This window comes from Physeter macrocephalus, chromosome 2 (genome assembly GCF_002837175.3).
Source record: "Physeter macrocephalus isolate SW-GA chromosome 2, ASM283717v5, whole genome shotgun sequence".
Taxonomy (NCBI): Eukaryota; Metazoa; Chordata; class Mammalia; order Artiodactyla; family Physeteridae; genus Physeter; species Physeter macrocephalus.
The window spans coordinates 43,042,215-43,060,868 of NC_041215.1; the positions used below are offsets into that span (position 1 = coordinate 43,042,215).

Here is an 18,654-nt window from a genome sequence, read left to right on the forward strand (position 1 = left end):
CCCGCACAGGGTGTGTGTGTGTGTGTGTGTGTGTGTGTGTGTGTGTGTGTGTTTCGGAGTGTTCGTCTCCCTTGCTGTCTGTCTCTTCTCTCCCTGTGTCTCCCTCCACTGGCCTGTTGGTCTTTCCCACTTTGTCTCAGTCGTTTCCCTTTCTGTCATTGCTACCTGGAGTCTCAGAGTCCCTCTCGCGCTCTGACTGAATCAGTCTCTCTGTCTGTCTGTCTGTCTTTCCTTTTCTGCTCACCTCACTCTCTCCCTCTCCCTGGTATCTCCCTCTCTCTGTGGGTGTCTCCCTCTCACTGCCCAGCTGTCTCTGCATCTGCCTCTCCCTTTCCCCCTCTCTGTCTCTATCTCTCCCTCTCCCTCTCTGTTAATCTTGTCCATCTTTCTCCCTTTGTCTCTGATATGCCCTCCACTGTGCCCCTTCCTCCATCTTTCTGTCTGTCCCTCACCCCTTCCTTCTCCTGTCTCACCCTCCTTTTACTCCTCCGTGCCTTGCCTTCTCCCTGCCTCTCTGTCCCTGTTTGTGCCTCCAGTCTTCTTGCTGCTGTTCTGTTAGTCTTTCTGCCTCCATTTCTCTCTCCCTCTTGGCATTTTGCTCCCTTTTCCACCCTACCCCCAGGTCTTTCTCGTTCCCGTCCAAGCTTCACTCACACACATGCACCCTCCAAATTTTCATTGTCGTACAGGCTTTCAGTTATCATTGGAACCAAATTTGCACTTGACTTTAAATGTTTTTTGGTTATTTAATAGCAGTTACTGGTTGCATTTTAATTTATGTTAAACTCTGCACTTACTAAAAGAAACTATTGAGTAATAATTAAATATATTTTAAATAAACAGATGTTACCCTTTGCTCAATGTCTTTAATTTTTAAAAATTTATGTTTCGGGCCTTGTAAATGGATTGAAATGATCACATATTGAAATTGTCATTTAAAATATTTTTCCTTCCAAAGATACACATTTTAGACTGTTAAAGGGAATTCTTTTTCTCTTAAATGATTTTTCTACTAATTTTCCTGTTTTAGAAAGCAGTTTTAGAATTTTCACTTTTCAAGATTCTTAAGACAATATCTACTTCATAATTGTGTTCCAGGTTATAGGTAAACTTGTATTTTTTTATACCTATATGGCTTTTTTTTTTTTAAATATACCATTCTGTATTTTCCAAATGTGTTACAGGGGATATATGTTGGGATTTTTAACTTTTTATTTTGAAATAATTGAAGAGTCACAGGAAATAGCAAAAATACTAGAGAAGTCCCATGTATATTTTTTAAAGATTTTTAACATTTAAAAAATGTTTTTCTCAAGATTTTGTGCCTTGTATCTATCTCTGTATTTAAAATAGTTTGAGGAACAGAAATTCACTTAGCATTTACCTATTACATAATCACAAACCTAGCAACTGTCATCATATTGTTTTTGTTTTGTAAAATAGATTAAGACAGCAAGTTGATGAAGGCATAGTATGTCTTAATGGCACTGTGGTTTTGTATAACTCACATAGAGCTATCAGGGAACACAATTAAATTTGCAATTAACAAGTTATATATGTTTAAGAAACAAAGAAAGATGTATAAAATGAAATTCTTTTTCAGAGCTGAGTTAAACGTCATTTTCATGTATAACCCTCCCTCCTGTGAAATTATGTAGCACTTCTCTACATCCTTTTGGTGCCTCTACTGATTGTCATAGTTCTCCTCTATACTACATGATCAGACTCCTGGTTGTGTGGGGCATGGGGTAGGAGTGAAATAGAACCAAAAACAAAAACAGAGTCTCTGCAAATCGTCTTGTCACACCTCCATAGCTGAGCAACCCCCATTCTTCTGATTGATATAAAATATCTTTAATAGAGTTAATATAATGATTTTTCTCAATTAAGTTCCTCTAAGCCCTAGAGTTCCACAGGTGTACTTTAGTAACTAGAGAAAAGCTTGAAGACCAATTAATATCTCTCGATCCAGCCCCACCTTCTCACTTGAAAATTACAAGTTTGTGTAAAATATATATATGTGTGTGTATGTGTGTGGATATACATGTGCATGTGTGGATATGTGTGTGTGTTTCTCCAGAGCCTATACATGAATCTTAATTAACAACCCTTGTTTTATATTTCATATATGACACACATATAAAAATGTTGTATGTAACATGCATATATAAAATATAAAACAACAGTTGCTAACTAGGCTTTATGTATGTGCTTCTAGACAACCAAAAAAAACTCCTAAAACCAAATCAAATATCTGTGGACATACACGTCCCTGAGTGCTGCATCTCTGCAGAAAGGATCCTTGGGTTTAATAAGTTTCTCAAGCAGGATCCTTTTATGGTCTAAAAATAATTAAGAATTACTGCTTTGAAACTAACACACCATTGTAAAGCAATTATACTCCAATAAAGATGTTTTAAAAAAAAGAATTACTGCTTTATGGTATCTGTAAATCATTATTTAATCTACTATGCTGATTTGACATCTTCTCTCTTCCTTTATTTTCAAATACTCAGAAGAGTATATGATTTCCTTTTTCAACAACAGGCACTTCCACAAAAATCACACACCATTTGTTTTGTTTTGTTTTTTTCAAGGAGTTTGAACATATGCAATGCTGATTACCAAGCACATCTGATGTCAGGCTATAATATAGGATCACCAGAGAGAGATAGCAGAATGTTTTATTATCTCAGTACTTTGAAAGTGCTAGCTAAACCACAACTTCTTTTAACCCACAACTTCTTTTAACAGGTAGAAAATGAATGACAACAAAAATTGTAGACCGAATGCCCCCATTGAATTCCAGTGACACAACTGTAAAGAAAGCAAAAGAACTTATTAAATATTAATAACTGCTAAAAAAGTATGATGTAGTGGACATAGCTTAAGGAATAATGAAAGCAAGCCATTAAAAAATTCAATGTGAAACGTATTAGACTGGATCTATTCATTTTGTGCACAGCCATAGGAAGTTGAACCAACTAAATTGGACAGAACCTTAGGTACCTTAAAGAGAAGTTATATCTGCTCACTGTACAAGTATAGTGGATAGTGTGAATTTCTAGAGACTGGGAGGTTCTCAGCGGTGTTCACACATGCCTAGCAGCAGCATCTTCAAGCTATAATAGTGTTTGCACTTTGTTGTACACATCCTTTTATAGAGTATGAAGGTAGATGATGGCCACTGAAAGACAACACCTGTTCTACCTCAAGCTGTTTTTAAGCTATTTTTACTGACTATGAAATGCTCTGACTGAAAAGAAATAAAACATTTTTGAGCCTTTTTCCCCTGAACAAAATCCCTAGGTGCTTTCTTGAAAGAGGGTTGTGATCCTTTGTTAGAAAGAATGTAGTTGGCAGTTGAAGAAGTGAAGAGTGGCACATTAGTAGTTATAATGTCTGCCAATTGTAACCTAAATTAAAATCCTGTAAAGGAAACATTTTTGTCATAAGGAGGAAATGGGTCATGTTAGACCTAGTGATTCAAATGCTAGAGAAAATGAAGTTTCACATGAAATACATTAAGCCATCAAAGAACCTTCGGGTGGATTAGATAAATGTGCCAGGAGCCCAGCATGAATTTTGCTAAGACTCTTTGATGACAGAGCTTAATACTTTAAAGGCCCGCAAAGAATTTCCATTGTGATCCTGTGATAAGAATGAAATGCTAGTCATGGATAAAAAGTACGTAGAGATAAATTCATTTAGTTATATTTGTAGTACAGAGGAAAAAAAAATCAAGTGAAATATAGAGTTCTGAAGGAGTAAAGGGAACACCACATCAGAGTCTAGCTAAAATACCATAAAGACAGAACGCTTCTGATAGAATGGCCTAGGACTTGCCACAGTCTGTATAAAGATATGTCTTCTCAGGCTTCCCTGGTGGCGCAGTGGTTGAGAGTCCGCCTGACGATGCAGGGGACACGGGTTCATGCCCTGGTCCGGGAGGATCCCACATGCCACGGAGTGGCTAGGCCCGTAAGCCATGGCCGCTGAGCCTGCGCGTCTGGAGCCTGTGCTCCGCAACGGGAGAGACCACAACAGTGAGGCCCGCGTACCGCAAAAAAAAAAAAAAAAAAAGATATGCCTTCTCATTGATGGCATTAGGAATGGCTGAATAAACTAGGATTATGCTCATGATATTCACTTTCATTCATGAACTGTAAACGACAGACATTATCATATCTGTAGCACAAAATTATCATAACCTAGCACAAAATACATTAGCAAGAATGTAATGAATGAGACTAGACTATGCAAAAGGTTGATAACTGCAATGGCTTGTGACGCTAAGTAACCCAGGGTTAGGCCAAGCTTCACAGGTTAAGGGCACGGTCCTCCATAAGTCTACCCTCACTTCTGACCAACTGGCTACAAATTCGAAGGTTCCCGTTACCCCTTCAGGTTTGAAAAATTCACTAGAATGACATAGAACTCAGGAAAGCGCTGTACTTACGACTACAGTTTTATTGTAAAGAATACAAATCAGAACCAGCCAAAAGGAGAGATACATAGGGCAAAGTCTGGGAGGATCCCTAATGCAGAGCTTCCCTTTTCCTCTCTCCATGGAGGTAGGATGTATTACCCTCCCAGTACAGAGATATGTGACAGAATATTGCAGTTTGGGAAGCTCACCCCAAGCTTCAGCATTCAGAGTTTTTATTAGTGTTTCGTTACTTAGGCATGGTTGATTGAATCATTGGCCAGTCAGATGAACTCAATCTCTCACCCCCCTTCCCTTCCCAGAGGTCATGCTGATATCATATGTTGGCTCAGAGCCCCAACTTTCTAATCACATGGTTAGTCTCTCAGGTGTGGCCAATCCCCATCCTGAGTCATCTCATTAGCATAAATTATGTAGTGGCCCCACTATAAGTTACCTCATTAGCATAAAATATCAGGACCCACCATCAGTATTCCCTTCACTCCAAAAATTCCAAGAATTCAAATTTATTTATTTTTTGGCTGTTGCCACATGGTTTTTGAGATCTTAGTTCCCCGACCAGGGGTTGAACCCAGGCCAAGGCAGTGAAAGCACTGAGTCCTAACCACGGGACGGCCAGGGAATTACCCAAAATTCCAAGAATTTAGAAACTACCTCCCAGGAACTGGGGACAAAGGCCAGCCAAATGCTTTACTACACAATATTTTATTTTCTAACTGTTGATAGTGTCTTTGGTGTTCTTTATTAGGGAAATAATTTACTTGTCTGGTTCTCGTTATTATAAGAGATAACTCTGAAGTCAAGGCTGAATAAACAGATGTTTTGGGCTTCCCTGGTGGCACAGTGGTTGGGAGTCCGCCTGCCAATGCAGGGAACGCGGGATCGAGCCCTGGCCCGGAAGGATCCTGCATGCCAAGGAGCGGCTAAGCCCGCAAGCCACAACTACTGAAGCCCGCGCGCCTGGAGCCCATGCTCCGCAACAAGAGGAGCACGACATTGGGGACCCTGCGCACCGCAACAAAGAGTAGCCCCCGCCATAGCTAGAGAGAGCCTGCGTGTGGCAACAAGGACCCAACACAGCCAAAAATAAAAAAACAAATAAATTTAAAAATAAAAAACTTAAAAAAAAAAACAGATGTAGCTCCCTTTAAATAGCTCCCTTTAGCTGGTTCCATAGCTTAAAAGCATCTCCAAGTAGATAATATACTGTGTAAAGAATGAATTATAATCAATTCAAACTCAATATGGAACAAAAATCTATATTCTGTCTTCATACATGCCCATTATCTTAATTTCTCCTCTCACATCCTCATTATCTGTGCTCAGTTTCCAGAAGACTAAACCTTTGAATGTTCTTTATTTCCCAAAGCACAACCAGATGGTAAGACCAATCTTTTTTCTTCCACGTGGTCTTTAAAGGGAATCTTATTATGTGCCAAGAGATCTTATCACAGCCTGATTTATTTATTTCAGTCGTGCATTTAACATATACGTAGGGAGCTCCCGGTATGGTCCATGATAGGTTTAGAGTTAAGGCAAAATACATTTCCCCCCCACTAGCACTCTATTAGGAGGTAACTTATAAAGCCTTCAGGTGCAGAGTTACATTAATGGCCCAGACTTTATTGCATTGTCTCTTACCTTCATCTGCCAATATCTAAACACCTTCCGAATCTCACCAAGTTGTCCCAGAATTCTCCAGGTTATCTCGTTAGCTCCTGAACAGCCCTTCCATGCTCTTTCAATTTTGTCCTTCTCTGGCCCATGGCTCACTGCCACTTTTGCTAGTGCTTGCCATAAATTTGCTCGTGTCCCTGCCAAAAGTTCTGTCTCCTAGAGCTCCCTAATATAATTAGTCTTCAGGGTGCCATATTCACTGGAATCTAATGTACTTGCCTCGATCGCTTGCGCACCACGAGCTGTTTGTCTCCCCCTTCTCCCCTGCTTTGGTTCTCTAATGGAAACACTTCCTTTAGCTTCTGCTTCAGCTCAGACTAGAACCCCACTACATAAAAATATGGAAAGACTTCTTTTGGGGCTCTAGCATACCTAACATCCAACTTTTTACGTTTTGATTTGGCTTCTTACGCACTGTATATACGGTGATAAAACGTCAGATCTGGAAATGGCTGTGAAAGGACATTAGCCTGTCCAGTAGCCAAGTAGGACCTGAGCTGTTTCGTTTCAGTTACTTCCATTGCACTGACTTCAGTTAAAGAATCTCAGAAACCTCCAGTCTTGTCATCTACAGACTTCCCCCTGGAAGGACTGTGCCTAAACAGTTCTGGATATTGGAGTCAGCAGTAATGAGCCCCCCCTACGGACTCACTCCAATATTTATCCTCACCCATCATTCCTCCAAAACTCCACGGCTGTCCCAACTTCCTCACTTTTAGCAAATTAATGTTCTAGGTAAAATAGAGAAAGTGTTTATATTAGATATGAATTCCCTCAGTTTCCTGTCACATTCCCTTCAGTTTCTAGGGACAGTGAATACTTGTAAGGCTTATCTCTTCATTTGTGCTTGTGACCCCAATTCTTCATTTCTTTCCACTTCAGATTTTCCTTCTTATTCTCACCCTTTTTGCCTTTTAAGCCTCCAGCCTCTCTCCATCCTTTCTCTAGTGGCCTCTTCTCTTTGTTACACGCTTTCTATCCTGACAGCCTTCCCCTAACTTTGCATCTCCTGCTAACCTGATTACCAAATCCAGTAGACTCCTTCCCGCTTACCTCCTAAAGGTTTGGTATTCCCCAGGGATTCTATCTCAAGGCCACTAATTTTCTTACTGTGGTTTCTCAGCAACTTCATCTAGGTTGATAATTCAAAGCTTCCATCTCTACAGCGATTCTACCCAGTAAATAGCATCAGCCCTGCCTTCTGTCCTTAGCACCTGATCATCCAACTCCCGGTTAGATTTCTCCACCTGAATGTCCTGAAGGTACCTGAAATTTACTGTATACAAAAATGAAATTATTGTTCTGCACCAAATCCTCTTTTTCCCCCTCCTATGTTTCCTGTTAGTGGGTAGGAAGCACACCTACACCTTTATTGTATCCTGTCATAACTATTCTGTCGCATCCGTAAACTTTCCCCTGACCACCCCTGTATCTAGTTGGCTTCCCCCAGTTAATTACTTTGTTATATCAACCTCTTCATTTCTAGAGGCAGTATATATAGGTAGTGGCTAACAGCAGGGGCTCTGGAGCCAGACTACCTGAATTCAGATCCTAACTCTGCCACTTAATAGTCATGCAACCTTGGGCAAGCTGCTTGATTTTTCTCTGCCTCAGCTTCCTCGTTTGTAAAATGAAGATAGTAAGAGCACCTACCTGAAGGGTAGTTATAAGGATTATATGAAATATCAATAATACAGTTAAAGCATTGGGAATAGTGCTTCATCAATAATAAGTAGCTATTTAAGAGTTTGTTGTTAATATTATTGGTTTTAACACACATATCACAATCAGTAATTGTCTTTTTTATTTTGTTTCTGCAGTAGAATGTAAACACTGTGAGTACTGAGGATCCTGCCTGCCTAGCTCACTGTTATATCCTCAGCATTTAGAGCAACCAACCAAACGATCAGAATGAATGAATGAAATCTCCTTTTCCCTTTTCAGCCTTCACCTCTTAATTCTTTGTCTATAAACTCTGTAGTCACTTTCCATCACAATTCTCATAACATTTTACCTGCTAGAACAGAGTCCATCTATATTGTAGCTAAAATAATTCTCCATGGCTTCTCTTAAAATATGCTACTCTATTATTCAGGCTTTCTGTCCCTTATGAGATCAATACTAAACTTCTCAACTTCAAATACATCCACCCTTTGATGTTATTCTCCTGTTGTTGGAGCATTTTTAATGAAAAAAATGTCAAGACCAAAAAAAAAAAAATTCAGTACTTGATTATAACAAACATTCAGTATCTACTATTCAGAATTAGCAAATGTTAACCTTTTGTTGTGTTTGCTACAGATTTTTTTCTTTAAGAAATAAAATAATAAAGACATGGTTAAAACCCCTTTCCTATCTCACCAGAAACCCATCTTTCTCCAGATAGAATTACTAACATGAAATAGGTGTGTATCCTTCCCATTCATGATTGTGTGGTTTTAAAATTTTTACCTAAGTTGCACTGTATTATAGAGATCATTCTGCTTTTTCACTAAACAGTCTAACATTCTTTGGGGGACTTGTATTGATACACCTTTAGTTCATTCATTTTAATTGTTTTAGCGTGTCGTTCAATATGAGTATACCATAGTTGTTAAGCTTTTTATTTTAATCAGTTTCCCTATTGGTAGACATTTGGTCTTTCCCATCCTTTAAAATAAAACAATTCAGTGAATATTTTTGTACGTCTGCTCATGTACGTGTATGAGTCTCTTCACTGTGTAGATCCAGAAGTGGATCTGTTGGGCACAGGATAGGAGGAATTTAAACTTCGTTATTACAAATTGTTTACTAATGTGAACTCACAGTGTTTGAGAGTTTCCATTCACCATGCCCTGCCAACTCTAGCTATCATCACATTTTTTTGTCCTCAACCTCAGTTCATATGCTCTATTTCCATTAAATGGGCTTCTTTTTCCTTCTCCATTTTTCTACTCAGAATGCAATGAATTTGTGTAACACCTTACATCGCCATATAACTTTTTCCATAAAAGTAATTTGTCTGATAATATGGTAGGACTCCACCAATAAATTATTCCCTCCCAGTCTTTAAACTTAGCAAGCCTTTTCTTCTCTTTTTAAATATCCTCTTAAAATTATTTTATGTATTTGTTGGTAAGTGTCATTATTAACCTCCTCATTTGGGTTTAACAAGCTCTTTCAGGTCAAGGTAGTTCTTTTCTCTTTTGGTCATTTTAAATAGTATAGCTAATACTTACTGCAGCTAGACTACTTTCTGAGGTTACTCAGTAAACTTTTATTGGATGACAGCAACTGTTTATAAATCACATAGACATTTAGCATTTTGAAATGTTGCTGCTTGTATTCTTGTTGAAGTAACTGACAAGTGATTGACTCAGAATGTGAATTTCCACTATTTCTAAGTAGAGCATAAGCAGTGGGGGGTTTTTTACCTTTCTCCCTAGAGGCCATTAGCCAATTGGTTGTGTCAATTTATAACCTTAGGAGAAGCTGTGTGTTGGTTTTGTGCGTTTGGTTTATTTTATAAATGCGCCCGCCTGATTACATTTTTTCTCTAAGGCAAGAAATACAGCATTGTGTCGATCTAATGAAATGACATTGAATAAGGGAAGATCAATGCTGTGTGCTTTTCCAAATTCTGTTCAGGTAACTTCAGTGATGTGACTCTCCCCCCCACCCCAATATTCATGTGAAGAGAACTCGTTTTTTTTGTTTTTTTTTTTTTTTACCTGTAGGGCCACATTTCTTTCCTCCCCCCAAGAAATTTAACTGTGTGTGTGTGTGTGTGTGTGTGTGTGTGTGTGTGTGTGTGTGTGTGTGTGTGTGTGTGTGTGTGTGTTTACCTGTAGGGCCACATTTCTTTCCTCCCCCCAAGAAATTTAACTTTGTGTGTGTGTGTGTGTGTGTGTGTGTGTGTGTGTGTGTGTGCCGTGCAGCTTGTGGGATCTTAGTTCCCTTACCAGGGATCAAACCCAGGCCCCTGGCACTGGAAGTGCAGAGTCCTAAACACTGGACCACCAGGGAATTCCCTTAAATAAATTTTTTTATGTTTTATCTAGAGTAAAGTGGTTTTCATTGTGTGAAATTAGAATATTTATTCTAATAATATTAGAATATTATTTTTGATGGCTTAATTCTTCAATTCTTTTGTGCTATAGAACCAAATATTAGGCCATAGGCAGAATAAGGTGATCCTTTGAATTAGCAGTATCAGTGTTTCATTTTTATTGCCGAAAATTGTATCTGACATTTTCAGTGGAGAAACTATTCATTCATGGACTGCATATACTTTCCAAATGTTGATCCTAATTCTGCCCTGCTTTGTTACCTGGAGGAAGGAACTTAACTATGCATAGTTATCGTTTGTAAGCTCCTAGGGTTCATGTTGTTCCTTTGCCACAGATTGAATCCTTATTGCTAGTCAAGTTTACGTAGTTTAATACTTAAGATCACAAGAGATGGAGAGAATAAGAGAAAGTGGATGATTACCTGACAGTTCTGATAACTCAGTAGTGATTAGCCTGACTGACGATGGATAAGAAGTCAGTAGTACATAGCTCCTATCTATGTGAAAAGGATTAAGTTTACTACTTTCTGTCTTGAACACGTTACCAAGTTACCACACGTTCTAAGTATTTTTGAAATAAAGATGCTCTATAATCCCAAATTGCTCCTCTTCTTGGTACACCTGAATGATGATACAGCACCGTGGGTAAGAGCTTACAGTGGAGCACCTGTCTGCCCCAGTCCATATCCTGCTTCATATCCCACTCTTACCAGCTATGTGACTTATTTGAACTTGGACAAATGAATTGCTCCATGCTTTAGTTTCCTAATCTGTAAGACAGGGATATTAATAGAACCTACTTTCTAGAATTACTGTGAGCTTTAAATGAATTAATTATGAAAGGTGTTAGAACAGTACCTGCACATCGTGAGCTATTTATGAGTAGTTTGGGTGGTAGTTATTTGTATTTCTTTTGTAAATTGCAGTTCCCATTTCTCTCTCCTTTTCTCTTTGATTTTAAGACCTTGTTTACAGATTTTGGCACTTTTGTGTTGGAAATATTTTTTTATTACATCATTTGCCTTTTAATCTCATATTTTTGTTGTACAGAAATATATTAAAACGTCATTGTAAGTTTTGTTAATATTTTTCTTTGATAGCGTCTAGATTTTTACATCATGTTTGGGAAGGACTCTTTCACCCAGTAATTATAAAATATTTCCTATATTTCCTGTACTTTTATAGTTTGACTTTTTTTTTTTTTTTTTTTTTGCGGTACGTGGGCCTCTCACTGTCGTGGCCTCTCCCGTTGCGGAGCACAGGCTCCGGACGCACAGGCTCAGCGGCCATGGCTCACGGGCCCAGCCGCTCCGCGGCATGTGGGATCTTCCCGGACCGGGGCACGAACCCGTGTCCCCTGCATCGGCAGGCGGACTCTCAACCACTGCGCCACCAGGGAAGCCCAGTTTTACTTTTTTTAGATTATAATCTTTAGTTTTCCCTTTAATTCCCTTTTGCTTATGGTGCTGAGGGGGTGCCAACCTTTTTGTGCCTACGGTTCTGAAGATTTTATTATGTCTACATACATACATGTGGCATTTCTCTTTTGCTGGCTACCTGGTAGCACAGAAATTGTATGTAATCAAATCTCTGGTATGTCCCTAATAAGTAACATGTTACCGAATGGAAGAATGTTTTTTCAAAGTTGAGTATGAATTTTGAGCATGTATATCCATCTCTTTTAGGTTGAAACAGAGTCTGAGAAACTTTTTAAATATCAGTAACTGTAGGTACTCAGATATATGCACTTAATAAATGCCAACTTTTTTTTTTCTCTTAAGTTGTCTTTCTGTTGTAGAAACCAACCAGATTCATTTAAGTTCCTTAATCACTTTGACTTACTGTATAACTATTTATTACATTAGGATGGTGCATTTAATTCACTCCTAAGTGTTGTGGCAGAGATGTAATATGATGTGTCTGTGCCTTTATGTACTTGACGCCTACATGTCCACACAGCCTTAGGTAACCCCAGAAGTGTGTAGGCTTTGTGCCAAGATAAAAGGGATTTTGTTTTAGCGAATACCAGAAATCTGGAATACCTCTTTTGCTTGAAGATTTAGAGAGGAAAACATTTGTATTTAAGACAAATACATTAATATTCATGAGAAGAATGCAAAGCTTATGTGAATTTTGGATGTTAAATGAGAAGGGGCTAGTGAGAGCCCCTTGAGGCTGTTGCATTCCCTCCGGTAACAACGCGCATCCACACAAACGCTCATCCTTCTCCTCTGCTGAGCTTTGTAGGGTACATGCACGAGGAGGCCTGAGGTGTGCAAAGCCCCTGCGCACCCGTGGTGGGCCTGCTGTCAGTCTCCCGTCATGCAGGGTGTAGCCAGGACACAGCCTACTAAGCCTCAGCCAGTTGTTGCCCTAGGGCGGTTCTGGCCATGAAAGGAAGCTAACATTTTTGGAGCGCCCACTGTGTAAGAGAGGCTGTGGCGAGTGCTTTACATTTAAGCCATTCAGTTCTTCTAACAGTTTATCAGCTAAGTATCTTTTCCCCACTTTACAGTTTAGAAAATTGTGACTCAGAGAGATTAAGCCGTTTACCGAGGTTTTAACTGGCAGCGCTGGGATTTAAACTCAGGTCTAAGGCTAATGCATTTGATCTTTCTATTATACCAATTGTCTTCTTCCCAGGCAATAACTGGCCATTTGGTTCAGCAGCATTCATTAATCTGTTGTCAGTGGTGTGGCTTATTAGCAAGTATTGGTCTTACAGATTGGTTGTATGACTTTGGACAAGTCATTTTATTATACTCCTGGGCGCTAATTACTTGCATGGTAAATTATATGATTGGACTCGGTGGTCCCTAAGGTTGCACAGGTCCTCAGAGGATCTTCTGATCCTCACGTTCACCTTTTCACATTGTGCCTCTTCCTCATTACCCCTTGCAGCTATTACCTTAGTGATGCCTTATTCATTTCTTAAATGGATTACAGCCATGCTGCTTTAGAATTTTGATTTTAAAGGATTCATGACTAAATCCCAAAGTCTGCAGGGACACAAAGAATTTGGCTGCTTAGTGAGTGCTGCCATCTTGTGTCTACCATTTTATGAGAGAAAAATTTTTTAATGAGAAAAAATTATATTTAAGTATTTTTTGGTTTGTTTTGGGTGGATTTTTTTTTTTTTTTTTTTTTTTTTACGCCTAGCCATTTGATTTAGTGGCCTAGAAACCTTGGTCATATTGAGATGACAATGTCAGTTAAAAACAATTTTGACATTTGTTTATGATACCTCCTTTTCCGTTATCCTGTAGTCAGAGTGACATTGAGATGTGAAAACTAATGTGTATCTGTATCAGGGTTCTAAATAATTCCCTTTCAAAATTGTTTTTTGAAGAGTTAGTATAAGATGTGAATTCTTCGATGATGCATGCTCGGCAGTATTAGTATTGTATCTCTTGGTACTTAGACCTCATTATGCTCAGTTGTTTCACCTTAAAATTGTGCTGTTCTGTTTATTGACAACATAATTGTCAAAGGAAGATGGAAGAGCTATATAGGATTTTTAGCGTGTTTTTTTGCTGTGATGTAGTCACTTGCACCAAAAAAGTTTTAAATGAAACTAACTTTCAAAACAGATGACACTGAGAGAATTTTGGCATTAGTCTTTCAGATGTCTTTATAGTCACGCCACCCTTTATAGGCAATGTGCGTTTCTTTGAAAATGTTAAATGGCTTATCATAGCTTTTGTTCTTTTGGACTTTTAAAAACGTGGAATATGATTATTTTTCAGAATTACTGTCTTAAGTCCATAGAGTTGTAGCTCTGGAAGAAAACTCTAAAAATCATAGTTCTTGGAGGCAAGTGTTCCTGGTTCTGATCTTGGGAAAACCTTTTAAAATGAAAATTATATCTCCCTTACAACACAGACCACATACTTGGTTCTTAATACATTCCCTTGCTTTCTTCTTCCTTCTGCTTTTACTGCAAAACTCTCTAGGTGGCCTCATGGTTTACCCAGGCTCACAAAACCAATGCATGTCAGAATTGGTTGTAATTAAGTGTTCTGGCTCTTGTTTAGGACAAGAAAATACTAAAGTCACCAACAGTAATATTTTTAATTTCCAATTTACTATGCAGTGTTTCATTTCCCTTGGCTATTTTGTTATAATGTTTTCTTTTGTTTTAATTTTAGGCCATTGAAAGGTATGATATATTTGATCCAAGACAGTCCATTTCAGTCCAGGAATCTACAGTGGTGACAAGGACATGGGACTCCTCCTGCCAGATTCCAAGTTGGTCAAGACAATTGACATCCTGGCTGACAACTGTGAGAAAGAACCTTGGATTATTTTATTTTATTTTTGTGGGACACCACAATCCCAAATCCATAGAACATATCAGGTAACCTGTCTTGTCACTTGAGAAAAACATCTCACTTTTTCTTTCAAAATCTTATATACAAAAAGCAAGGAGCCAGAGTACTTTAAGTACCCCTTCCTGCCTTAGTAACCTTACTGTTTTGAGAATGAACCACTTAACTTTGGTGTGGATATAATTAAGGAAGACTTTTTTTTTTTAAGCTTTTCAGATTTATTTATGGATTCCTGAAATCTGTTTAGATACTTAGTTGCAAAACATTCTTTCAGAAAAAGAACTCTTGAATTTTCTATATAGGAAAGACAAGTTCTACTGGTTTTTTCACCCCCCTCTAGATTTTATTAAGAAATTTTCAGAAATACGGAGAAGTTGAAAGAATTTTACAGTGAACAGCCATTCAACCACCCCTGCATTCTATCATTAACACTTTTATCATACTTGCTTTAACCTGCATCTGTCCATCTATATCCATCCCTCTACCTCTCCATCAATTCATCTACATTTTTTTTGATGCATTTTGAAGTAAGTTGTCTTTGTCCTCACCACACACACACACAAATTTAATTATATGGGGTGATGGATTGTGTTAATCATTTCACAGTATATAAGTGTATCAGATCATCACGTTGTACTCCTTAGGCTTACACATTGTTATATATGAATTATATCTCAATAAGGCTAGAAAAAACCAAGTGGTTTACATCAAGTTCTGCTGTTCAGGTTCACATTTCTCACATGTCCTAAAATGATAGCTTTATCTGATACATTCCTATTTGATATTCAGTGTAAAGTCCCCATTGTTGTCTTAAACTCACCAAAGATATGAAATATATTGGCATCTTATATATTTGATCTATAGAGCCCATATGCGTTGTTTGGCCCTGAATCACATGAGTCAGGAGAGTTTTCAATGCTTCATTCATAATGCTGAACAGTTACTAGTGAAGATTCACAACTGTGTTTTGTATAGAATGTTACTGTCTATTTTTTTTTTTGCGGTACGTGGGCCTCTCACTGTTGTGGCCTCTCCCGTCGCGGAGCACAGGCTCCAGACGCGCAGGCCCAGCGGCCATGGCCCACAGGCCCAGCCGCTCCGCGGCATGTGGGATCCTCCTGGACCAGGGCATGAACCCGTGTCCCCTGCATCGGCAGGCGGACTCTCAACCACTGCGCCACCAGGGAAGCCCACTGTCTATTTTTTAAGTTATTTTCTTTTGGAATTGCAGGTTAAGGTAACAAATTAGAAATTTTAGAAATGTAGCTGAAAGCTATGACAGGAAAATTTTTTTTCACAGGGTAATACTCATCATATCCCTTCAGAGAAAAAGATTTCTGATGTCATCTAAATATGCATTTATAATTCTCCAACCATTACCTTACATCTCAATAGGGCTTATTCCTTAATGTTTCTTGGGAATTTTCACAAGTGGTGTGCGCATCAAAATCACCTCATACCCTTATTATAGCCCTTATCTCATTGTTTTATGATTTTTTTTTTATTTGAATATGTCTGCCACTAAACTGTATTTTACAGTTCCTTAGAAGCAGGAATTTTGCTTCTATCCGTGTATATTTGACATTATTCCTGGAACATAGAAGGCACTTAGTCAATGTTGTGCACTAACTCAATGTAAGAAATGTTTCAAACTGAATTAAATTTTTTTTTCTTGCTTGCTAAGGCTTCAAGTTCCCTGTAGAATTCTAAAATAACCTTTGCTAATGAGGATGTCTGATACTGTTACTGTAAAAAATGAAACTGAAACAATGAAGGATTTGGAGGCAGAAGTGAAAGATACAAACGGAGTTGAAAATCTTATCAAATCCGAAAACTATGGGAAGATTTTGGCAGAGAAGAATGAACGTTGCATTGACAACAATATTGATTTGCAGGTAAACAGGATTTTTTCCTCTGGCTACAAATATTAAATATTCTATATATAATTATACTTTTCATATAAAACTCACTTTCAGAACTGTAAAAGGGTAAGTTGACCCTTTGGGACATGCCTACCAGCTGTTTTTTGGAGTCATCTGGATTAGCTTGTTGAGTCTAGCTCTTTGATTTGCTTGTATCATGTAATATATTTCTTTTTATTTGTTTGTGACCAATATGTTTTTTTAGTGGCTTTATACTTTTTCGTTCCATTCTGCAGCTATCCGTGTTGTGAGAGTCGAAAATAACCTAAGATTAGAGGAGATTAGAATTAGAGAGATTGAAACTGCAGGAGTTCTATTGGCAAAAACAACCCTAGGTGAAGCAATTGATCAACTATGACTGAGAAAAGAGGTTGGTGGGAAAAAAAAGGTCACTTGAGGCTTTTGATGCTACACATGTATGATGACTTAGAACTAACCACTCAGAAGGCTTTTAATTCTAGGCATGGATAGAAATTGATGAGTTGGTCCACAGATTCAAGATAGATAAAAACTGTTTCAAGTAGCTCCCAACAGTGTTCACTTCTAAGTGTTCCTGTTATCTATTGCTATACAACAGATGATCACAAAACAAAGAGCTCACAATTTTAAAACAACATTTTGTTTTTTAATATAATGATTTGTGAGTCAGGGTTTGGAACAAGGGCTTGGCTGAGTGAATCTTCTCTCATACAAGGCGTCAAAAGAGATCCCTTGCTGATATTTAAATGGCAGGTGGGCTGGCCTGGAAGGTCCACAACTGTTTCACTCACATATCTGGCCCCTTGGTGGGAATGGCTGGAATGTAGGTTCAGCTGGAACTGAGAGCACCTACCTGTGGTCCCTCCAGCACAGTAGGCCCAGGTAGTCAGACTCATTATGGGCAACTCAGAGTTCCAGAAAGAATGTTCCAATAGCCAAGCAAAGCTGCAGGCTTTCTTTTGACCTAGGCACAGAAGTCTCGGAATGTCACTTCCACTGTTGTCTTTTGATGACACGTCAATAAAGCCTGCCCGGATTCAAGGGAGAAGGCATAAGACCCTGCCTCTCAGTAGGAAAGACCTTTACTCTACCATAAAATGTTGTCTTAAAATGCTATCTCTCACATTTCTGTTTTATTTTATTTTTTTTTTAATACATTTATTTATTTTTGGCTGCGTTGGGTCCTCGTTGCTGCGCACGGGCTTTTCTCTAGTTGCGGTGAACGGGGACCACTCCTCTCTTTGGTGCTCAGGCTTCTCATTGTGGTGGCTTCTCCTGCTGCGGAGCACGGGCTTCAGTAGTTGTGGCTCGTAGGTTCTAGAGTGCAGGGTCAGTAGTTGTGGCGCATGGGCTTAGTTGCTCCGTGGCATGTGGGATCCTCCCAGCCCAGGGCTCGAACCTGTGTGCCCCACGTTGGCAGGCGGGCTCTCAACCACTGTGCCACCAGGGAAACCAAACATTTCTGTTTCAGTTTAACCCTATGAATAAAGAATTCTATTTTTGGAGAAAATATTCTGTCATTCTTTCTACATCCTAAAGACCTTGAGGGGCTACATGCCAAAACTTATACCTTAATTTTGTAGAATAATTTAAGAAGGTTCTTTTAAAGGTTATTTCATTCCTTCATTCAGTCAAAAACTTTATTCTTCATTATATGCCAAAATGTGTTAGAAAATGATAGCAACTCATACAGCAGTAAAAAAGCATTTAGGCCCCACTGATTCAGTATAGTAAGGTGGAAATTATCTAAGAAGTTTGGAGGAATAACATAATTTTTCTAGTCACTTTTAGTGACAGCACTTGCAAAAAATTGTCACGCCTGCAGTCAGTACACTCAGTGATGGCAGAATGCCAGTATCCTGATTGGATCAGAGAAAATACTTAAATTCTATTGCATTTGTGATTGAAATAGTAAAAGATTTCCTTCTAGTTTCTTTTCTACACCTAATGTTCACTCTTCCAGGTCACGTTTATCAACAAGCGATTAATTTGGATTATAGCATATGTTGAACTTACTGCAGGTTCGTTTCCAGACCACTGCGGTAAAGCAAATATCGCGATAAAGCAAGTCACACGAATTTTTTGGTTTCCCAGCATATATAAAAGTTATGTTTATGCTCTAATGTAGTCCGTTAAGGGTGCAATAGCATTATGTATTAATTCGTAGTGAACTTTTAATTAAGGTTCAGACCTTAACTAAAAATACTTTATTGCTAAAAAAATGCTAACCATCATCTGAGCCTTCAGCAAGCA

General features: G+C 38.6%; 1 protein-coding gene across 11 annotated transcripts in view; it reads left to right on the plus strand.

The window, feature by feature from the left end:
* Positions 1-18,654, plus strand: part of R3HDM1 (R3H domain containing 1) — a 188,304-nt gene that overhangs the window by 59,006 nt on the left and 110,644 nt on the right. For all 11 annotated transcript variants that reach the window (XM_007129468.3, XM_028477402.1, XM_007129471.3 and 8 more), the window contains exons 2-3: positions 14,321-14,529; positions 16,185-16,395. In XM_007129468.3, coding sequence (XP_007129530.1) covers positions 16,225-16,395 — 171 coding nt within the window. In that variant the 5' untranslated portion in view covers positions 14,321-14,529; positions 16,185-16,224. The remainder of the gene's footprint in view (positions 1-14,320; positions 14,530-16,184; positions 16,396-18,654) is intronic.